General features: G+C 34.6%; 1 protein-coding gene across 1 annotated transcript in view; it reads right to left on the bottom strand.

Annotated features, from left to right (window-relative positions):
- Positions 1–4707: 4707 nt before the first annotated feature.
- The window catches only part of LOC123549520 (uncharacterized), a 42854-nt gene continuing 21819 nt past the window's right edge, over positions 4708–25742 (bottom strand). The window contains exons 2-6 of the mRNA XM_053545270.1: positions 24979–25710; positions 24243–24401; positions 23896–24120; positions 23471–23603; positions 4708–16158 (exon numbers count right to left, since the gene is read on the bottom strand). Coding sequence (XP_053401245.1) covers positions 12794–16158; positions 23471–23603; positions 23896–24120; positions 24243–24401; positions 24979–25521 — 4425 coding nt within the window. The 5' untranslated portion in view covers positions 25522–25710 and the 3' untranslated portion in view covers positions 4708–12793. The remainder of the gene's footprint in view (positions 16159–23470; positions 23604–23895; positions 24121–24242; positions 24402–24978; positions 25711–25742) is intronic.

Genomic DNA, 25742 nt, shown 5'->3' with positions numbered 1-25742 from the left:
ATTTTGCCCAATAATATTCAGTATTATTTTCTTTAGCTTTTTTGTGAGATCTGTTTCGCTTTCTAATTAGTTTACGGATATTACTCTTAAACCAAGGAACGTCGTTTGGGCGGATAGTTACTTCTTTATTCGGAATTGATTTCTTTGCGGCGTCTATAATGTTTTCGTTTATGCTTAGTGCTATATGTTCCATATTATCATTTGAAAGAATAGAATCCCAGTGAACACTTCCTAAAATAGATCTGTAATTATTGAAATCCCCTTGGTCGTATTTCCAAATATTTCTCTTAAAACTGTCATTTTTCATTTTGTTTAGTTTTAAGACTAGAACAACGGGACAATGATATCTGGTAAGGTCAGGAATAAATGGGTCATTTACAAAACTAGCTAGTACGCTGTTGCTATTTTTTACAATAATTAAGTCTATAACAGAGTACGAATTTTCCGTATAATGGGTAGGTTCTGTAATCAATTGTTCAAAATTATAAGACGCAACTAAATTGTCGATTTTATGTGAATGCGAGCCAGCTACGTTTATATTAAAATCGCCTGCTGTTATTATATTTTCAAGTTTGGTGTTATATGCCCTGTCAAAACTCTCTTCTATGAGTGACCAGTATTCGTTATTGGCATTCGGTGGTCGATAAAAACCGCCTACTAGTAGTTTTTTATCATTTATATTTGTTTCAATCCAGATAGCCTCTAATCCGTTGATCATGAGGTCATTTCGTATATTACCATGTAAGGTATCACGCAAATAGATTGCAACACCACCGCCAATTCTATCAAATCGATCTTTTCTGAACAGGAGACCGAAGTTTGGAATTTTAAGGTCATTACTGTCGATATCTGATGTAAGCCAAGTTTCTGAGGAAATCAATATATCATAGGATTGGGCTTCGATCTCGAGAAGATCTATTTTCGGACGAAGACTTTGAGTGTTCAAATGCATTATACAAAGGCCATTTTTGAGAAGGTTTACAGATCTTTACATCGATGAATTTTTCCATATTATCGATGTATCGTATCTAAGTACACACGCGACTCGATCAGTTTGCCAATTCTGTAACCGGAGAACTTAATAAGAGTTATCATCAGTCACTATCATGTTTGTACTAGAGAAAGAATTACCTGGGGTGTTTGGTCCCGGATTTGGATGAACATCTCGTGACAAACGTATTAAAGTAGCAATCCAAATTGCAACCAATGACTGATATAGAATCGATTCAATTTTTATCAAAACCATGTCAAACTGCAGAAACCCATATATAAACAATTCTGTGAATGTTAATGTAATGTCAAATCGCAAAACGTTGTTTATAAATAGGCCACAACTATGATACGGTTTAAGATTGATACTATCTTGAGTCGTCGCCTCGATTCGCGCACGAGTTATATTACGAGTAAAAAATGTGAAGTTCAAGCTTAGCAAGAATAAATAGAACAAGTGCGCAAATGTAATCCCCCCGCGAGCCCCCACACCGAAGCCAGCGAGGACCAGAGCACAAAACATGACCACATAAGCCGACACAAAAATAGTACAGTAGCATATTCTCAAACAAAAAATGGAAAGAACAAAAAACATAGCAAAAGGAAAAAAAAAGAAGCATAAAAAGATGAGAGTTTCCTGAGGAAATATTAATTTGTGGGAAGTTATTTAGGATCGTAACTACTTTCGTTATTATGATTATCGTTGTAAACAATGCGAGCTACATGTACATCTTTACTTATAACATGTTATTAATTTTAATTATGCTATATTGAAGTTAAATGTCGCTTCTTTCAAGTAGAAGGTGCAAACAATATTTATATAGTAATATTTATATTAGGAGTATTATAATCATTTCTTAATTTTTTTTTATAACCATAGCAAGTAAAATTGTATCTGGTATACATTACCATAGAATAAATGCCAACTCTTCTTATGGGTACCAAATGAGATTATATATGATATACATTAGCATAGAATATCACTTCTTTCATACTAAAACTTTGTATCATGGAGTAACTACGTTTGCTTTTGTCTTTAAAACACATGCATATTTCATACAAATATAATTTTGCATAGATAATTATATACATTTTATGCATGATCCAATCGTTAAGAATTGATATACGTAAACTCATTTTGGTAGCAGTTTCTGACATGAAGATTATTTATAAAGATCCCAACATTTACATATATACGGTGGTATGTTTAGGACATGCAATTATCATTTTTAAAATTAAATTATCTCGTGCGCACTACATCTTATCTCGAGCGCTCGACATCTTATCTCGTGCGCTCGACATTTTATCTCGTCCACACAACATCTTATCTCGTGCGCACGGCATCTTATCTCGAGCGATTGCCATCTTATCTCATGAGCACAACATCTTATCTCGAGCACTCGATATCTTATTTCGAGCGCTCAATATATTATCTCGTGCGCTAGACATCTCATCTTGAGCGATCAACATCTTATCTCGTGCGCACGACATCTTATCTCGAGCGATAAACATCTTATCTCGTGCGCACGACATCTTATCTCGAGCGATCGGCATTTTATCTCGTGCGTACGACATCTTATCTCGAGCGCTCGACATCTTATCTCGAGCGCTCGACATATTATCTCGAGCGATCGACATCTTATCTCGTGCGCACGACATATTATCAATATATTTTAAGGCCCTTTTGTGAACTCAGATCATCAGTAAAAACATACGACTGCCACCGTTCTTGCTTTTGTTTCGATTAAACTTATAACCGTTATACGTGTTTGCAGGGTTATAATTTGAATACGCAAACTGATAACAAAGGCAGCAAAAAATCAGAAATTCAGTTATGACGCAAAGAAATAATTTAAGTCCTTGACAAAAAAGAAAAAAAAAAAGATTTAGTATGTAGGCTTCCCCCATATATTAAAGAATTTCCTTGATTCCCCATAATTCATGCATGCTATTTTATAACTTTTCTGTGCAAATTTATCAGTCGAACTGCGATTTGTTGCTATTTTAACATGCAGTAAGCATCATTGATTATGTTCATTTAATTTTGAAGATGGGATGACCAATTATGAGCACTGTCGCAAAATGATGTGATAAACATGTAAATGTACTTCTGGGAAGTTTGAATAACGTCGGAATAGGCGGGACCCTAATTATCAACTTGTCCGTATGTTTTACTGATGAGCTAAATACACACAAAGGGCCTAAATATATATAGATAAGATGTCGTGCGCTCGAGCACTCGAGATAAGATGTCGTGCGCCCGAGATAAGATGTTGATCCCTCGAGATAAGATGTCGTAAGCACCAGATAACATGTTGATCGCTTGAGATAAGACGTTATGCGGACGAGATAAGATGTTCAGCGCATGAGATAAGATGTCGAGCGCACGAGATAAGATGTCGAGCGCTCGCGATAAGATGTCATGCGCGCGAGAAAAGATGCCGATTGCTCGAGATAAGATGTCGTGCGCACGAGATAAAATGTCGATCGCTTAAGATAAGACGTTTTTCGCACGAGATAATCGCTTGAGATAAGATGTCATGCGCATGAGATAAGATGTTGATCGCTTGAGATAAAATGTTGTGCGCACGAGACAAGATGTTAATCGCTCGGGACAAGATGTCTTGCGCACGAGATAAGATGTTGATTGCTTAAGATAAGATGTTGTGCGCACGTCGCTTAAGATAAGGTGTCGTGCGCACTAGACAAGATGTCGAGCGTACGAGATAAGATGTCGAACGCTCTAGATAAAATGTCGTGCGCCCGAGATGATTTAATTAAAAAAAATAATTGCATGTCCTAAACATACCACCGTATACATAAGTAAATGTTAATCAAAATAATTTGTAAATCTTAGTAGACGCTCACCTAATGAGAATTTTATGTACTATTTTGAATTCAACTGTTTCTGGCAAGAAGTTTTTTTCTTATTCCGTTCTGTTGCCGTGGCAAAAAGTTACAAACAAAAAAAAGTTAACGGACATACAAAACAATGGACGTAAAACGGAAGGCGAGTGATCTGAATAATTAACCCTGAGTACGTTGTGTTTAGGTAATCTCAATAGCTGAAATTGTGCGTGTTGTGCTCCTGTGAGCTAATAATACCACAAAACAAGTTTGAAGGGAATGGCTTGGGCTATACTGGAATCATTTTGACCCATCTGTCCGTCATTTCCGAAACTTTAATGTAAATAGCGACCAATCAAATGAGAGGGTAGAAGAAAGTTACTGAATACAACAAAAGATAGCAATGCGAGGACGTGAAGAGAAACATAGCCATAAAGCTGTCGTCAATAATGAACAATCTACACTTCTTTACAGGATTACCTTCACGCCACGGAAGGGAATTTATTGTTATATTAGTCTTATAGAAGAGACTGTTTAATTAAAGAACCACACCTCTTAAATAATCTTAGTTATCTTCTCTTTTGAAGTAACATACATAGTATGAAATCAAGACATTAGATAAGCCTTAGTGTGTAAACAGCCTCTTTCTTTTAAAATGGAGCCTTTACGAAGACAGTCTAAAAGCAGTTCTCAATATTTTAAAAGATACAGGGTCATTAGGTAAATTAGCATATAACCTTTACATTAGATGAACGTGAGCAAAATATAATGGCATAATTCCACGCTAGAATTTCATGTGGCTTTGAAAAAAATCAATACGAAATAAAGAAAGATATCATACATCTGTTAATTGTAATGACAATAACAAGATTTACTTCAGTTTACTTTATTTTTGTCCTGTTCATGAACAAAAAAACAAAACAAAACAAAGAGACAATTTCAGTATCGATACTAATCATATCCAAAGTCTTTATACCGATAAGATATAACAGGCTTTGAAAGATAATACTCAGCATCATCAATTCGATACTAAAAATATGTCATTCATCATTATTACATATGTACGAATTATTAGTACTATAAAAGTAAATTAGTTAACATAAAAACAATTTCCATGTAGAAGGAATAAAATGTAAATAATATACATTATTTTTAGCACTTTCAAACACAACAAAATGCCGCAGTGTCAAACAAAATAGACAATAATATAAATGTCTTATACTACATTTATATAGTACTCTTTTCATTTGTATTTACACCTTCAAAAGTGATTGAAAAATGTGATATTAGGACTTGAAGCTCCAATATATCTAAACAAATGAATCAGCCTTAATTAAGCTTACAAATATAGAATATGCGTAACTGAATAATTAGACACTGCTCTATTGCAAAATGCACGTACACAGTCTTAGTCATAAAGGATAGTAATCAAAACAATGGATTCAATAATTCTTTCTAATGTGATTATCAAGTATTCATACCTATGACAAATATTTCAGAACATAAGAATAGAAAATATCATGTAGCACAAAAACAAAATATTTAATATATCAATTTTATACAATTTTGTCACACATTTACACGACCTGCATTAAGGGACGTTCATTTCTTTTAGATGATGTTTTTCTTTGCATGATTCATGCCGACTATGTGAAAATTCATTTTGTAAATCTGTTTTAATAATAAGTTGTCAAAGTATGTTTCTATTATCATCTCAAACCTATTTTAACTTGAAGAACAACAAAAACATAAAGAGTCAAGCAACGACAACATTAGTCTCGTTGACTAGTTACGTAGGTTTAGTCCCAATACGTGACTCTAGTTACCTCCCCTGACGGTTCGTCCACAAAATGAAATGAAATTAAAAGCGATAATTACATCAAAATTTGGCACACATAATAATAGTAATTGCAACAATCATTGATCACATCATTGATCACACTGAACACAAACGCTGGATTTATATAAACATAACAACACTATTTTACCTGTACATTACATGAAAATAAAGATATTTTATGGGACAATACATACCATAAAGAATAACATTCTTTTTTATTCATAAATAGGCAACATTTGGCAGCTAACACTACAAATAAAATGAACCTTTTTGTTTCATCGCATAACTTGATTGAATTATTTATTTACACCAAGAATAACAAAATTAAATAATATATTTACAAATGTACAAATAAAAAAATGTTTTTTTTTTATTTCAATATTTCTTGTGCATTAACGGAACCAGATGGTTATTTTATGGAAATAAATAAAACATATCTCTACCAAAACGACATGCCATACATTCAATGAATAAACAAAGAATAATCTTTAAGCAATTATATAAACTGTCTGTTTAATATATAACCTTTGAATTAGGCATTGACTTTGAACCAGCATTCCTTACAACTTGCAGAAATAAGTTCATAATTTACCACATTTTCTTTGAGCTCATGTGCGACATTGTTTTTAAACCAACATTACCGAAGATTATATTCAAAAATTGTCTCATTGTATGGAAAATTTCACTTAATGTTAATAAGATGTTTAGAGGCATACTGACTTTGACCTGACCTTTGATCTCTTAGTATAACCATAACCTTGAATAAAGCTTAAGGTTGCATTCTAAATGTCGTTGCAATATGTTTTCCAACACTTTTTGAAAATTGTATACGGGATAAATATGAAACGGGCATAAAAAATGACTTCTTATTTTTTATATCGTCTTACGACTTTGACCTTGAACCAAGGATTTGCGACCGCCTCAGTAGCCTAGCAGTAGAGCGTCCGCTTCGAGTGCGGGAGGTCGTGGGTTCGATCCCCGGCCGCGTCATACCAAAGACGTAAAAAATGGTACTAGCAGCTCCCTCGCTTGGCGCTTAGCATTAAGGGGATAGTGCTAGGACTGGTCAGTCCGGTGTCAGTATAATGTGACTGGGTGGGGTGTAATGCCACGTGTCTACGGCGTGATATTCCAGTGAGGCAGCACTATAAAGTTGGGCTTTGTGCTCACTGCTACAAGTAGACACCGTCGTTTATATGACTGAAAAAATGTTGAAACACACACACACGCACACACATACACACACACAAGGTATTTGCGGCGTTAAAAATATTGAATTGACAAAAAACTCTCTCCTTTGACCTTTGATCTCATTGTGCAACCTTTATGTTAAACTGGCAAACATGAACGTTTTATTCTGCATGCCGTCTCACCATATCAAATACTTACGCTAAGTGTTTTGAAAATGAATGGTGTAATGCAATATAGAATGAACAATATTTTGTAACTAACAGACAAACGAATATAAGGAGAGACACAATGTCACTTCATAATCATGCATCTGATCAGTTATTAAATGAATAAAAATGTACGATAACAAGAAGTATAACAACCTTTGCATCAAACCACTTCTTGTAAAACAAAACAATAATAATCTTACCACAGATAGGGTTCTACCTTTAGCAAATGAACAAATTAAGGTTCTTGAACTAAACCAAGACCATATGAAGTTAGTGAACTTTAACAAAAAGTGTTACGGAAAATCTTTAATAGAAAAAAATACAATAATTTATATGACTAGAATCTATTAACAGTTTCAAATAATCCAACAGAACACAAAACAAAAATAATCTTACATTAAATTTTCTCTGGTATTCTATACATGATCATATATCTCACAAACAAAAGATAGATTTGATCATGCAAAAGTATCCTGAATGAAACTCAAGTTAGGTGAAATTTAATCTACGAAGTTGATTCAAAAATTTTGCCATCAGTATACGTATGCCTCAGTTATTACTCAGATGAAGATAAATTTCACCTCATCCCTTCAAAGAATTCGCCTTGCTCAGAAACATTTTTAGAATTCCTATTCATGACCTAAACGCTGCAAAACATCTACTTTTTGTACTGTTGAGACACTAGTGTCACGGCGTTTACCTTCGAGCATTTTCTCTAACAAATAGGAGAAAGTCAATGGGACGTAGGCCAGGAAAATGAGGTGAGTGCTCAACCTGAATAACCTTTTCTTGTTCTAAGAAAGACTACAATTTAACATTTGTGGGCAGACGCATTGTAATGAATGCCTTTGACACCTTCACTTTGCAATGTTTTGACAGATGTAACTTTTTACTTCTGTATATAGACTGTTACTCAGCCAATGTATGTTATTTATGATATGCAGGGACTCAAACCCAAGTTTCATGCCCTATGAGCAATTCAGGTATGTTCTTTGGAATACATTTTTATTTTTCAATAGTTTTTGGCAAAATCTAAATGTTTGGACTGTTGGTTTGGAGTCAACAAATGGAGGACCCATCTTTCACAAACGTTCTGTAATTTCAAACGGTTAGTAAGAGTATAATGGACAGTATCGTCTGAAATGTCTATAGTGAGAGCTATTTGGAAAATTGAATATCGACTATTTACTATACCTCTTATGGCAACAATTTTTTTGTTTGTTGCTAGAGATGACACGTCTGGGAAGTTTTGAAGACAAATTTTGACCTCTTGAATTTTTTAACCCAACAAAAACTGTTCCTAACGTCATTATAAAACCACCACGGATACGAAAAAGTCAGAATATATCTCTTTTGGCAATACCCGCAAAGAAATCCAAACATTAATGTGAGCCATAACTTCTATTTTTTCACGTTTTATTTAAGATTAAGATTAAGTCGTTTGGATGCGAATAATTAAATCACTCGTGTTACGCACTCGTGATTTAATTATTACGCATCCAAACTCCTGCCCATATTTTATTAATTGATAAAATTATTGGAACATATTTATTATTTCGATTCTAACAACGCAAATAATTCACATTTTAAAGTACTACATTTTCAGCGTAATACGTCATTCGGGTTATATGCTGTTACAATTTACCCCCTATGGTTAGAAAGTGTTGCATAGCCAATGGAAGGTATAGATATTTGTTTCTTTTTTATCAAAATTTTGAGAAGTATTCATAAATTAGTAATCTAACAGTTCGCAAACTAATTATGAACAGAATCATCAAATTAGGCGAGTTGACCATGTGTTACGAGTGACGAGCTTAACTTTTATATGACGTCACATCATTATGACGTCATACTTTGTCATACATTTATGACGTCACTACTGAATCATAATTAGGCTATTTGAATTCGCTCGTAGAGATCAGAACGTGTTTTACGGACCTACACATAAGTCAGTATGACTTTATTATATTTATGTTTTTGAAATGCTGTTTTCAACCGTTTGGCCCTGAAATAATTCGTATGTAATGGAACTGAAGTAGAATTTCTTATGTTACAATCATAGGGAGTGAAATGTAACAGCCAACCTTATTTCATCGTAGATTCATGTATAGGCGATTTCGCTATATGTTTATATAGCAATTGCTGCGGATCGTGTTAGAATAAAGCATAGAAATGTAATTACAGTTTACAAGTGTATATAATTCAACAATGTATAACTTGGTCAATTGTATGGATTAATTCGAGATTTCACGGGTATGTTGAGTAAAATCCTTTACTGGGTATATGAACCTCCCGTGCTGTTATGTACAATAGTTAATGTGGAAGTCCATTAGCGGCAAAAAATCATTGAATCACCCTCGTATAACAAAAATTGTACAAAAAAATATGGAAACAGATTATGAAATTAATATTTGTACAGCAGTTTCACAGCAGAATCATCTTTGTATACAATCAATAGTAAGTATCGAGTGCTATACTATGCAATAAATCAAACACTACACAGACTAAATGATACTTGATAGAGATATTTGATAAATGGAACTTATACATATATAGGACATCCAGTTAAACTAACTTGGGCACATGTAAAATATCTATAGTATCCAAAGAGCTATTGTTTTTAAGATTTGTCGTTCATAAACATTTAGTGACTAACTAACTTTCATATAATAACAAAACATGCTACTGTAAATAACCACATAGAAAATTGACCGTTCCATGAAAAAAGTTGTGTTAATGACATGAAATAATTATTGTATAATAAAAAAATGTTATTGCATAATTATTAATAGAAAGTGTTTAACACAGAAAAAAAACATGTTTTTTCTTATGTCCTTGCAGATACTAGAAACTAAATATTTGTATATTGTTATTCTGTTATCTAAGATAATTCAAATTCAACCATATTTTACGAATTAATATTAATTGTGTTGTCATGGCAACGACATTCCCAAACACCCATACGCCATGAAAATGTAGAAGCAGGTCTGTAGATAAATAGTGCACATCATTTTGCATAAATAATAAGTTTAATCATCACACTGGTGTGGCACCCAATCTGACTAAAGTACTTGATCTTCTTAACGAAGATCTGAGAACGACCCATTCACATTCGTCTTCTGTAGATCTTGGATTTCCAGTATTGCTATTTTTATTTTATCCAATCAGACGACTTGTTCGAATGTCAAAGAGTAAGAAAAATGTGCAGTCATTCCAGGGCTCGAACCCGGGACCCCTCGCTTACAAAGCAAGTGGCCTACCGATTGAGCTAGGCGGCTATCTGATACATTACGACATAAGAATTGTAAATATCAAAAGTCAAGGCTACAGGTAGATTTGCAAGATGTTGTAAGTTAGGCTCTGATTGGCTAGCGAAAGCATCGTCAGAACGAGGCAATGAATAGGTCGTTCTCAGATCCTATGCGTAGCGTAATAGGAGATGTACTTTAGTCAGATTGGTGTGGCACCATACACAATACAAAACGACGATTTACAAGGAATGAAATCTAAACTTTTAGATTTTATATCTTTTTACAAATAATTTACAAGTTGTTGGAATCAGATTTTGATCAAGTAATCGATTTGTTTGAAACTTAAACAACTGATCATTTACACTTGTTTGTATTCCCTGACTTTTCCAACATCGATCAATCCTCATATTGACGTCACTAAAATATATATTATTTAATATATTGTACAGCTGTACATTCTAGTCATATCATACACTAACTGCCAACCTAACATTTTAATGGTGTTTTTATAATTATATTCTGCATACTAAATGCTTGCTCTAACAAAAAGTACAGCCTAAAATTATCTGAATCAAAAAATTTTATTATGTATTTATAAAGAGGAGGTGCATTTCTTAAAGGACATTTCATTATATTGCAAAAAGATGTACTTTTATGTATTAATTGAAAGTAAATGTTCACGTTTCACCTATTTAAATAGAAGAAACTATTTTTGTTTTTAAAGTCGTAATAATTAAACATAGGTTTTTTATCAAACAAGTACATGTGTAAACATAGTGTGGCACATTGACCTGTAAACTGTTCCAACACCGTTTAACTTTAATCAGGAAATAACATTTAGCAGGTATTGCTCACTGACACCAGACCAGATAGAAAAACAACAACGCTGTACATGTTATATTCTACCCCTAATATACTAACCAATTCAATCGCGCTTTTCTCACCTAGAACGCGCAGTTCCATACTGCTTATTGAACAAGTGGTAATTTATATTCCGTCGTTTACTGGTAACATTGTCTTAATATTTCTTACCGTAGATACATTCTGCGTTATTTATATCTATATCAACGTTACATAAAAAACCTGGATGAATTTTCCTAGTGTAGTTCCGGTCTATATAATAATTTTTTTTTCTGACTGGCTGGTATGGAAATGTTTATCAATCCTCGTTTAGCTACAGTGTTCGCCAGAATGTGTATATGCAGCATAAATGTGCAATGTGAATCAAATAAACGATACAACTGTGTACCATTGTATGATTTTAAATTTATTTAAAATCATTTCAAAGTTGACATTCATACAACATTCCGAATTTTATTGTATAACTGTAAATATTTTTCGTTTTCTTTATGTTCTTTTTCATTCCGTCTAACATGTGCATGTCGTCAAGACGTAATCAATCACGTTTTTTTCTGTAAGATTGAAAAAAGCATAATATATTTTGAGTGCCTCTGCAATATGAACTACTGAAACAATATGATTTGGGCATGATGGAAGATAAATTACCACTTTTTCAATATACTTAGTGCCAATATACTGAATTACGCGTTTTATGTGAGATTTTTCCCCTCATGACCACGGTCATTATAGTATACCTAGGGGTATGGTATAACATGTTCAGTGGTATTTTCTTTCTAGTCTGGTGCCAGTGTTATTTCTACTTTCCTTTCAGATATGTCGCAAACAGTAGTAACTGATAGCTTTTACCACCATAAGTGCTTCAAGCTCATGTTTTCTTGATTTATGATTAATACATTACTTCAATGTTTCATAGTGTTGATATTTTTCGCGGATGACATGGAGTAAACTGTTTTCTACGAGTATAAAAGACTAATGTTGAAATCACAGATAGCTTGGAACTACATTATTGACAAGATGTAGTGTCTTAAGTTCAATTAAATATTTACTTTTTAGATTGTATTCATCCAACGTTACTTTCAATTTTGGTCTGTTTTATAGTTTATTTGCCTAACACATATAACTGTGTTATCAAAATAATGGAATCACTACTGTAAGTATTATTTTCGAACATTTCCAGAAACTACTTTTGCTCATACCATGAAAATTTTGGGCTTGTTGAATATCTTTATCAACTTCAACGTTGTTTTCAGCTTGAGCTATCTGAGTACACTTACGTAACAACCAGAATTCATCTTTTTTTCCCTCATATATGGTAAGTAGTTTCATCCCTTTATGTGATAAAGGTCGTCTCAATTGCGGATCTTATTGCTAAATAAATAATGCATTGACACTTCCGTAGGTGCGAAATTATCTTTAAATTTACTAAATGTTTTTTGACGATCATGCAGTTTTGCTACCAGGTAGATTAGCTATCTCAGGAATAGTTACGAAAGAACGCCAAGCTCAAATGATGATAATTTAATCAAGGCCGTACAAAAAATAAGTCGGAAATGAGTCAATGTAGGTCGTAGGAAAACCGGTAACAACATCATATCCCAGACAATTTAGGTATCCAGGCTAAATGATAATCTTGTCCCCGATAACTTGTTTCCATCTCGTCTAATATAAGCAACTCTGCCCGTTTTTGAATCAAATTCTACTACTGAGAAATTCTGCTCAATACATGGTGTCCAAACTACAATTGACTTTGGCGGGTCCGTTAAACAAGTAACTTTATTAGATTCAACGTTTTTATCTGACTGCTTTATATCAAAGTGACTAAGTATAACCCGGACAGGTTGCCTTAAAAGTTCAACGCTTGTCATAAACCTCCCGAGTGCATCTACCGTCATCTTAAATATACATAATCGCACTTCAGTCAGATTTCTCATCAGTGGGGAAAGGATCAATTCCTCATTTTGGAAGTCCACATTATTCAAAGTCAAGTACCTAAGCTGTCTGAGGGTAGGAATTACTGTTGTGATAGATATGCTGTCAGGGTATGATAATTCTAATTTGCTAAGATAGGGAGCAAATTTTAGAAAATCAACCTTTGCATCCTTTTTGTCCAATGGAACATATGTAAGTGATTCTAAATGTTGTGTGCAACAATTAACGACTTCAAAACAAACTGTACGAAGGTTTACTGTCGTAAGTTCTGTGAGTAGTGAGAAGTCAACTTTGTGCATACAAGTCTCTTCTTTATCAATACATATTACGTCATACATGTCTAATTCTGTAAGTTTACGGGCATTCCTGATGAAATTGACTAGAATATGCAACTGTGCGTGACATAATCTTGGACTCGTAAAAATAAGCTTTTGAAGTGAAGTGAAATATCTGAAAGTTCGATATCTGATCAGTGCGGACGAATCTAATACAATATTAGACCGGCAAATATGGTCTTTGTTCTTTATCAAGTCTGAACATCTGACGTATGAAAACAGTAGCGATCTTAGTGAACTTGATCGTGTTACTGTGTTAAAAAAGGCATCTTTCAGTAAACAAGGAAGCTCCATGACACATATATGTACCGTATGTGCATTGCAAATAGCAGTGCAAAGAATATTACACGTCGTATCGGTTAAACTTGAAACATTACCAAGTAATACTGTATTCAAAGTTTCATATGCAGTGTTTTTTGATACAATGCAAGATTCAGGCAAATTTTCCCGACCATCTGTCAAGTTTATGTTACAAAACGTCAACTCAGTGAGTTTTGACGACTGCATCAGGCAGAGCAAACAGTAAAATGTACAAACTGGAATTTTTACATTTTCAACACGTAAATATCGTATGCACGCAACATTGTTCCATTTTTCATTGTCTCGATGGAAATGCGTCCAGTATTTCTTTACGCAATAAATGCCGGATATGTCTACATGATGTAAGTAAGGAGAAAGCGAAAGAATAGACGTTAGCACACGCATTTCTTCCGTTGAGTTACTTGATAACTCAATTCCTTCCAGATGGACCACTGTAAGTTTAGTAGTCTCAAATGATGGCATAGCAGTTTCGTCTGTATTGCAACCGGAATTCATTGAAATGTCTTGCAGTCTGAGATGACTCAAATGTTTTGCCTTGAGAAGTATCTGACAGAGTTGTGAACAAGATAGTGGAATCACATTTAATTCAATAACTTTTAAAGTTGGTATGTCAGAGTCGAAAAGCAAGTGCATGTAATTAGTTTCGACTGCCGCTCTATTACTTGTAAGTCTAAATGACTTCAATTTTTTCAAATCGAAACATGGGATGTATTTCGCAATGTTTGAGTCAACAGTGACCTCAATGTCGACAATACTGAGTTTTATATCATGATGGCCACAAAGAAAACTCTCAGATACACAGTCAGTCATCATGTTCTGAATATCTGCAGTCACTGCATGTCCCTTTGATACATCTTGAGAGCAAATGTCCGACGACATTCGAAATTTTATTTCTTTGTCATCAACCAGTACTTTAGAAATGAATTCAAATAAAATCTCAGAAACGTTTGGTTTCATGCCAGACAGAAATTTCAAAATGATAGAATCGCCAAGAACTCTTTCAGCAGAGATCCAGTTTCTCTTTATTTCTTCCGAAACTACGGCGTTGTCCTCAAACTGGACACCAATGAACACAGCACAGAAAAATTCTTGAATAGTTTTATGAGCAAACGAGAAGCAACTGTACCGGTGCATTGCAGATCGCCCCAGTTGTTTGCTCACAGACAATAAGCCAATTTTTTTGCTTATTTCGATCTGAGACTCCGACAAGCCAAAGGCCGTAATATCATCTCGCTTAAAAACAAGAGCTGATTCTCGATCATGACCAAAAAATGCAAAAAATGCAAGTTTGCTCAGTGAAAACACCAAAGAGGACATTTCCCAACAAAGTTGCTTACCTTTGAAACATTTAGGAAGTTGCTTAGTCTGGCTACATTTAATAACGGATTTTAATTTCTGGAATGCTTCATCTTTTTTATACCGTTCATCGGCATGTTTTAATATGACATTTATAACTGAGCTGTATATGCTGCAGTAAGAACTACCAAGAGTATTATCTTCGTACCATAAGCAGACAAGAAGTTTCAACAGAATCGGTGTTTTGCATATATCATGCAGCTGTAACCTTTTAATTTCATCATTGAATTTAAAAATATACATATGCTTGTGGTGTTCCATTCTGCTGTTTAACTCGTTAATGGTTGACTTTATCAAACTGTTTCTCTCGTTTTGATCAATACCAATCAGCTTTGTTTCAGCATTAATTTCTTTTGTAGACGGCCGTATATTGTCTAGTTTCCAGGGTCTTGTGGTTGTTACTATTGTGTAACTACTCTTACATTTCCTTAAAGGTATTTCAATATTTCCCTTTAGATCTTTAAATGGTTTAGACGGTTTCCACTCATCTAGGCCATTAAGAATTACCAAACATTTATCTGGTTCTTTTCTCAGCACATTTTCAAGTATGGCATATTGATCTTCGTAAAGCAGTTGGTCTATGATCATCTGCTCTACAAAATGTTCACCCAGAGCATGCCTCAGTGAAACATAAAACAAAAAATCAAACTGCCTTATAACATGAAAATCATGATTCCTATCTGGGACATCTTTAGCATGAGAAACAACGTGAAAATGACATTTTTTCTGCGTTTGTGCATTCAACCATAGGAACAAAATTGCCTTACAGAAAGTCGTTTTTCCCATTCCTGCTACCCCACTGATATAAATGTTAGTAAACTTTTGGCCTGATTCGTCAAAAAGAATATCGCCTAGAGATGATATATTTCTTTCTTGTTTAGACTCCTCCGACCTTTGAGACGAATTTCCATCAACAAACTTTAATGGTACGAAAGCTTTACTTAGATCCACTTCTTCTTCTGGCAAAAGTGGAGAAACGTCTGTACTTACATAGTCTCTATACTGATGTAACAGCTGAAGTTGTAATTCTGAAAAACAACATCACAGATGTATTGAGCAAATGTCTATATCTGACCTGAAATGGCAAAAAAAGATAAATCTTACATAATGTAAAAACACCAGACGATAAAATGACATTTAACATTAATAAACACTCATGCAAAATAGTGAGATAATGACCGTGCCTCACCGTGTTTTAATTTTTGTTTTGTCCTTATTGTCTATTTGTTTTATCTTGTGTAAATAAATATCATTTACGCATGTATAAATGAATATCACTTACGCATCCATATATACACTGGTATAGGGTTTAGTTTCGGAGAGGCTGCTTCCTTGGAACTTGGCTGTTCTTATTGCCCCAACATTAAATCGCCTCTATTTAATGAACGCAAATATTGAGTGTACAATGTTTGGGGTAATGTTTTACATAGGTTTAATAGTGTACATTCAATGCGGTGCATAAACTCAATGGGGGAGAATTAATGCTGGCCTTCCTATTGAATCTTTGTATTAAAACTTTTCAACGCTTTTAAGTTTTTTTTTATCTTGTAATTGTATTTTATGAGTATAGAATAACAAATTAATACTGTAAAGAAGGCCACGTTTGAAGAGCGTAAAACAATCTATGAACAAATCCCTTTGATATTTAAGAACTTAAATTGCAGCAGGCAGAAAAACAATGACAGTATTTTGTAACTTTGCGCACAGTTATGGATTATTCCAATTAGCACTAGAGATTGCTTTTTATAGCGTATGTAACCCCGTGCCGATTCATTTAAATAACAGGATGAAAAGGTATGCAATATTTCGGCATAGCACAATGACTTTTGTTGACAGAATGACATACATAAATGTTAAACAATACAGTGTGATACAAGTTATTTCTTTGGGACAATTGAAAGGAGAATCCATAAAAGTAAATAGGATATTGTTTGCAACTATAGCTAAACCTGTTTGGTATATATGTGTGTAGATATAAGAGAGTTAAACTGCATATAAATGTTACATGGAATTTATTACTAAATCAAGAGCACATAACTCAGCAATCAGTCGGGCTTCTCAAGTATTCTGACTTTGCATTGATTTTACAAGTATACACCTTCTGTCTATATATGGAACAGACTGGTTAAGAAAGGAATGTGCTAGAGTATAAACAGCGAAATATGATATTTTTCAAGGGCAAACAACTCTCAACCTTCTCATTTGATCTGGACCATAAACAAGAGGGCCATGATGGCCCTACATCGCTCACCTGAGTTCAGTTGCTTGCATGAACAGCTAAAAGTTTGTATTAGATAAATGTGTAAACCAGTTGAAAAAAAAACTTGATAAATATCCATGCCAGGATGCTATTGACCAAGTTTGGTGTAATTCTAACCAAACTATTTGAGGTAAGTATTAAAAATTATACAGGTGGCTCAAATGTCTTTGCTAAAGCTTCAAAAACAAGAAAGTAGGTGAACAGGTCGCGGTAAAGATAATTCAAGATAACTACTGAAAACTGTATGAAAAATTATACAGGTGATCCAAATCTCTTTACTGTAGCTTAAAAAACAAGCAAGTAGGTCAGTATGTCAGGGGTAAGAATATTAAAGGTGAGTATTGAAATCCGTATCAAAAATTGTATCTGTGGTCCAAATTTCTATGCTGTACCTTCAAAAACAAGAAAGTAGGTCAGTAGTTCACAATTAAGACTACTCAAGATGTGTATTGAACTTTGTATAAAAAATTATACACGTGGTCCAAATTACTTTGCTGTAACTTCAAAAACAAGAAAGTAGGTCAGTAGGTCAGGATTAAGACTAATCAAGATGAGTATTGAAATCTGTATCAAAAATTATTCACATGGTCTAAATCTCTTTGCCGTGGCTTCAAAACAAGAAAATAGATAAGTAGGTCAGGGTTAAAAATAATAAAGATGAGTATAGAAATCTGTATCAAAAGTTATACACGTGGTCCAAATTTCTATATTCTACCTTCAAAAACAAGAAAGTAGGTCATGATTAAGACAATCGGTGGGGCCAGTTTTAACCCCAGGAGAATAATTTGAACACTCTTGGTAAAGGACTTCTATACGATTCTACATACCAAATATAAAAGCCCCAGGCTATATGGCTGTGTGCAAGAAGATTTTCAATGTTTTCTATTAGAAGTCTACATAAACAAAGTGACCCCTAGGATGGGGCCATGTTTGACCCCAGGGAGATAATTTGAACAGTCTTGGTAAAGGACTACTATATAATGCTACATATTAAACATCAAAGCTCTAGGCCATGTAGTTTTGTACAGGACGATTTTCCCTATATAAGTCTTTATAAACCATGTGACCACCAGGGCGGGTCCATATTTGACCCTAGGGGGATAATTTAAATATTCTTGGTAGAGGACCACTAAATGATGCTACATACAAAAGATCAATGGCCTAGGCCATGTGCTTTTGGACAATAAGATTTTCAAAAAAAAAATCCCTATATAAGTCTATATAATCCATGTGATCCCCGGGACGGGGTCATATTTGACCCTAGGGGGATAATTTGAATATACTGGGTAGAGGACCATTACATAATGCTACATACCAAATATCAAAGCCCTAGACCCTGTGGTTTTTGACAAGAAGATTTTCAAAGGTTTTCCCTATGTAAGTCTATATAAACCATGTGACCCCGGGGCGGGGCCATATTTGACCCTAGTGGGATAATTTGAACAATCTTGGTAGGGGACTACTAGATGATGCTACATAGCAAATATCAAAGCTTTTGGACAAAAAGATTTTCAAAATGTTTCCCAATATAATTCTATAAAAACCATGTGATCCCCGGGGCGAGGTCATATTTGACTTCAGGGGGATAATTTGAATATACTGGGTAGAGGATCATTACATGATGCTACATACCAAATATCAAAGCCCTAGACCCTGTGGTTTTGGACAAGAAGATTTTCAAAGATTTTCCCTATTATAAGTCTATATAAAGCATGTGACCCCCGGGGTCGGCCATATTTAAACTTGAGGGGACCACTAGATGATGCTACAAACTAAATATTAAAGCCTTAGGCCCTGTGGTTTTGGACAAGAAGATTTTCAATGTTTTTCTATATAAGTTCATATAAACCATGTGACCCCCTGGGCGGGACCATATTTGACCCCAGAGGAATAATTTGAACAGTCTTGGTAGAAGACTACTAGATGATGCTACATACTAAATATCAAAGCCCTAGGCCCTGTGGTTTTGGACAAGAAGATTTTTTAAGTTTTTCCTTTCGGTTGCCATGGCAACCAGACTTCTGTACGGAATTCAATTTTTTGAATATTATTTTAAGAAGACCAACCAAGGAACATCCCTGTGAAGCTTCATCAAAATTGGCCTGGTGGTTTAGGAGGAAATTTTGTTTTAAGGAAATGTTAAGGGACAACGCACGACAGAAGACGACGGACGCCGGACAATCACTGACCACAATAGCTCACCCTTGAGCACTTCGTGCTAAGGTGAGCTAACAAGCGTGAAAGAAATCTGATTGGTATATTATAGTACTCTTTCTGTGTAAATATAATTAGGATTGCTGAAGAAATGAAGATGCACAAGTGTAAACATAAATAAATGTGGCATATTTGATCAATGCGTATCTCATTTCGAGAGTGAACTTCCTAAGAATATTCCCTGAATTCCAGTTAGTGATTGCTGAGAAATACTCTTGACTAGGATTGCGCAGTAGTTAAATTATGTTGAATAATCAAAGGGCAATAACTCAGTGAAAAAACCCCATCCGACCGGAACATGAAGATAACATGCGTATCTCCTCTTGGGAAGAAGCTTCCTATAAGTTTTTATTGAATTCAAGCCAGTGGTTGCTGATAAATACTTCGAACAAGGATGGCACTCAATAGTTTACAGATGTTGAATAATCAAATAGCAATAATTCAGTGAACAAAGCGATCGGCTTCCCGACATAACTGTAGCATAAGGAGCTTTTCAGTCACGGAGATTGTGTTAAGGAGAAATGTGGTCAACAAGAGTTGTTGTTCTTTAACACTGCATCCCCATCACTGATCTCTATGAATATGTAAAGTATCAAGTTAATACCTTACATAGTATTCGAGTAATGTACCGGATAAGGTTTTCAAAAAAGAAGGAAATAATTTAAAAATGGAACCGTCTATACTTATAGTTCATTGTCATTGCACTTTGTCTCACTGACCTCTGTAACTATGTAAAGTATCAAGTCAATACCTTACATAGTCTTCGAGTTATACCCTGGATAAGGTTTTTAAACAAAGAGGAGATAATTCAAAAAAGGACCATATAGAGTTATGGTTGCTTGTCAATGCACTCCATTTCACTGACCTCTATCAATATGTAAAGTATGCAGTCAATACCTTACATAGTATTCAAGTTATACCCCGAAAGGTGAGGTGATTCTAAAATGGGACCATCAAGAGTTATAGTTCCTTGTCACTGCACTCCCTCTCACGGACCACAATCTATATGTTAAGTATGAAATCAATACTTTACATAGTATTTGAGTTATGCCCTAGACAAGGTTTTCAAAAAAGGGAGATAATTCAAAAATAGGACCACCTAGAGTTATAGTTCATTGTCACTGCACTTCCTCTCAATAAGCTATATCATTGTATAAAGATACAACTAGGTTCCTTCAATACTTTTTTGAGTTATCCTCCGGACAAGACGTGTGACGGACGGACGTTCCTACATATGGGTATAGATGTGGCTACTGATTTGTTCTCTCTATTGTTCTTTTAGCCGTGTAAAAGAATCAAAGCCACATAATAGCTTACGAAATGAATGACATCAAAGAAAAAGTACAGTTACCGTAACCTATTGTTCCTATAACCACCTAAGTATGCAAATGTAAGCTCGGACTGACGGACGGACGGACAAGGCAGCGATTATATGCCCCCCACCCCCCTCACCACCATCCTACCCCCTTCGGGAAACATAAAAATCTTTCGACAGGAACATGAGGATAAAATGCGCATTTCCTCTTGCGAGTGAAGCTTCTATGAATTTTCGCTGAATTCGAGCCAAGGACTGCTGAGAAAAACTCTGGGCAAGGATGGAGCTGTACATATTCAAAGGGCAATAACTCAGAAAAAAAACAACAAGAAAATAATTTGCGCATCTTCTGCTGGGAGTGAAGCTTCCTTTAAAGTTTCTCCGAATCCCAGCCAGTGGCTTCTGACAAATACTCCGGACAAGAATTGTGGGACGGACACAGCGGCTGCTATATGCTTCACATTTCGGGGAGCATAAAATAAATCACCCTAAAAACCAAAAATTGCATTTTATTCATAAATTTTTGGCGTTAGTTTGCATTTAGTGGATGTAACCGCACAATGTAGACATTCCAGAACCGAACTATACCAAAGTTAATCTTCAGTGTACACGAGTTCAGTATAAAACGGCAGATGCTTGAAATGCCATTTTAGTACTTTTCAGAGGCTAAATGATATAATGAGTTAACTTTCCGTTGGAAATAAACTTCTCTAAAGATCGGTGTAAAACATTGAATGATAAGCTTCTACCTAATGGATACAGATTTTCAGAACAAAAAAAATTTTGATGGAAAACAATTCATTTAAAATTTAAGCACGAAATCAACAGAATTTTTAAACTTATTTATATAAAAGGGAGGCAATTTGAAATGTAGCATTTTCAAATGTCCCAGTAAAATATCTCTATAATGTGAAGGTGTCCAATTTGATAACTGTTTTTCTTTAAATTACGATGTAAACCTTAATTTTGTTTTTCTTTTTTTTTAATTTTTAACGATGTAAACCTTAATGATTTTACACCAGCCATGTTATTTTATGAAGTATTTACTCTTTGAAAGCGATAACTCTTACAAGAAATATAATTTGAACCAATGTAGTCTCCAAATACTGAGAATCTTTCTTGTAGTAGCAGTATCATCCTCTGCAAGAGGTTATATTCTAATATTCTACGAAGAAAATATCTATATGTTGCGTTATGATGTAATACGAGTCAGTAAATTTTAGTCTCATTCGTTTTCACTCCAACTCCGTTACTTCAATAAATTGCATTTTTAGGTATTTTTATGGACATAAACAGTTTACCTAGACACACACAAAAAAGAAATCCAAATGATCTTTTACCAACAAATATATATAGCATGATCTTGTGTTAAGAAGCAAACAGAAAGTTAGTTTAGGATTACGTGTAATGGCGAATTCTCAGTGTTAATGAATAACACCGGGTACCCAAACTCCGGACCCACCCATACCTACTCAATTTGAGCAACTCGAACAAAATCCTAGACGTATCAGTGCTAGAATAAAAGATTTTATTGCAACTTAGTACGACCTCTCTGGTCCCTATCAATATGCTCACTTTAGATTCAATTTGCTTCTAGAAAAATACCGAAAATGGTACAATATATGGATGACGAGAAACGTAGTAAACCCCACTTTCTTTGCTCTATGACTATGTCTGATGACTGAGTGGCGAAAACAGACGGAGGCCAAAATATTTCGATCATCTAACATCATCCGAAATGCTTATTTTCATATCACATGGGCTTACGGTGATCAAGGTATTGTCCCTGCGCATTTAATGGAAGGCCCATGCGCCATGCTAATTGCCAAATGCTAAATATCAATAAGTAAATGCTAAATGCCAATAACGTAATTCTAAATAGCATATATATAATGCTAAATGCTTCATACAAAATTTATGGTAATCCGGTGCACCATGCTAACTGCTAAATGACAAGATACTAGTATTTAATACTAAATGTCAATTACCTAATGCTAAATGCCGAATGCTTAATACCAAATGCTATATGTGACATATTTATGCTAAATTCCAATTGCATAATGTAAAATTGCTAAAATATAAACATCAATTTTCAAATTTTAGATTAATGAGTCAATGATCTGTATCTTTAAACTAACAACTGATACTTTTAATCATGTGAAAATATGTAATGTTCTAACAGTCTGATTCGAAGCAATATCATGTTCTAGCAGTTATAGAAACTTGGAACTGAAAATGTTTATTCTAAAATGTTAAGTAAAACTTTTTTTTAATAGTGACAAAATTGTGCAACAAATGCAAATGCTTATTTTATGATGCATTCTTCAGCATTTTATTAAAAAAAGAGTACTTAGCAATAAGTAATTAGCTTGACTGCTTTGCATTTTACAGTCATTATTTAACATTCGACCATTTTTAAAATTGTCATTATTTGACAATAAGCATTTAGCAAGTAGTATTTCGCACTAACACTTTGTCGTTTAGCATTTGGCATTTAGCATGGCGCACTGGTCGTCTTTCATACATAGAATTCTATTGAATGTGCATTTACCTTGCTTTTGCTGCAAGAAGTGTTGTCTCCTTTGATGCAAGTTTTTGACATCTTTTAATGATGAAACCTCATTCTCCAGTGCCGTTACCTGAATTTTCATCTCAGACATGTTCTTTTCAACAATTTGCAATCGCTGAAATAGAAACATATTTTAGTCATGAAAAAGTCAATCTGCATGTGAAAAGCGGGCAATGATATTAATCATAATGAACAAAATTGAATTGCTTGTATATAATGTTAAATAACTATTATATATTAGACTTTCCTTCATGGAGAAATTTTGTGGATCATAAAATACTTAAATTATTGGCAGATCACAATAACAAAACGCTTGGAATTGATAAATTTGCTACTGGATATAATGCGACAGTAAGTATTATTTAATATATTTATATTAATCGATTCGAAGCATAAAGTAAACTTACGATCTCGTGATCTCCATGACCTCGTTGTAAGTGTTCTATCTCTACACTATGCGCAGCAATATCTTCTCTTGAAGCCACTGAAGCCTTAACATCAGCAATTATCTGATCCTTTGTTTGCTGAATCTTCTCTACAGCTTCTTCTGTTTTCTCGTCGATGGCTTTCAGGGCGATTTCAATTGCTTTGCTCTCAAGTTCAGTCGTTATTACCAATTTGTCGTTGCTAATCTGAAAAAGGATTTTACTAAATAACAAAACAAAACAAAGTATGTGCAATGTAATAATCATGTATAAATTTCACAAGATGTCTGACAAATGCGCATCAGTTTTTGTAGAAAGATGAGACTTACCTGTTTCAAACTTTCAACCGCCTTTTTCGCTGTAACGTCATTTAAAAGTGTCTTTTTATCTTCTAAAACAGCGATCATAGTGGTGAGGTATTTTGACACCTCGGCATCTTTGAGCTGTAGTGTGGAATTATGTAGGATTTCATTCCGTGTTGTCCTCGCCTGGATAAAATACAGAGACGTTCAAAGTCATACAGATAAAATCTCATTGGTACTGAAAGATCCAGCAGGTCTGTCATTCAAGAAATGTTTGGTACACATTTATGCCCCCATAATGACCTGTCCAATTTTCAGTCTTAAGTTCACAATGACATTGACCATTGAAGATTGACGCCCCCCCCCCCCCCCCCCCCACACACAACATAATAGGGACAATCTGCTAATTACAGGCCATCCTCTGAAGTTTATGGAATGTTGAGTGGAAGTTGTTTTCAGTCTCAAAGCCACTGTGACCTTGAACATTGATTTGCTGACACCCAAAACAACAGGCAGTAATTCTATGAGGTTTGACCTTTTTTTTTAGTTATTGACCTGAGACCAAAGGGTCTACCGACCGGCAGATAAACAGTAAAGAAAATAATATACCCCTTCTTCTTCGAAGTTGCATGGAAGGATGGTAGGGACAACATTAACTGTATTTGTAGTTATCTATTTCAAATAAAAAGGACCTGCACTATCATTTTACATCAAAAACTAACTGTTTAAATGTACATATGAAAAGAACAGAATATGTTCATACCAGACAAAAGTCATCGTACGGTGCATTGATTTGGCAGTGTATTTCCGTTTGAAAGAAACGATTATTTATGATTATACTAAGTAAGCCGGCGGCGTCTGTATCCTGAGCAGAATTGTTTGTCCCCATACTTGATGTTGTCAAGAAGCACTTGGCGATTTGCCAATGGTCGCTACACCATTGGCAGGAATCCACGTCCCAGTAAGGATCATTGTAACGGTGTTGACGTATTATCTCGTCGTATATATAGCTACAGACCTGGCAATATTTGTTGCTTTTCTTTCTACAGTTGCATTTTGCTATATTCTTTTGAATACATTTTTTCCCGCTTGTATGAACTGGTAATATCGTCCTTATGGAGCACTGATTGCAGTGAATATGTGGATTACCAGTCTGTTGACTCAACGCTTGTAAAATCATTGCCTGGTGATTTTGCGAAACATTATTTGTAAAGTCTTGTAAACCCTGCTGCAGATAGAACAGACCGAGAGCTCCTCTGACCCAGTTCCTGTATTGATCACTTTGGATTTTACGTGGAGACGACATTTCCGAGTTTCTGAGTTGAACAATTTGTAGAAAAACTACACTTGTTCTTTCTAAATTTTCATGTGCCTACATAAATGCTAGATAGCATTCAAAGTTCAATAACTGGTCCCAAGATTAGTCTCAACAGTTCTTATTCCAGCGTATATAAGTGTAACCAAAAGGACACCACGGTCTGCGTTAATAACATGTCTGGAAAGAAAGTTAAAAACAAATCAAAACTG

The sequence above is a fragment of the Mercenaria mercenaria genome, chromosome 6 (genome assembly GCF_021730395.1).
Source record: "Mercenaria mercenaria strain notata chromosome 6, MADL_Memer_1, whole genome shotgun sequence".
Classification (NCBI taxonomy): domain Eukaryota; kingdom Metazoa; phylum Mollusca; class Bivalvia; order Venerida; family Veneridae; genus Mercenaria; species Mercenaria mercenaria.
The sequence above is the reverse complement of the archived record's forward strand: the minus strand, read 5'-3'. Positions and strand labels throughout refer to the sequence as shown.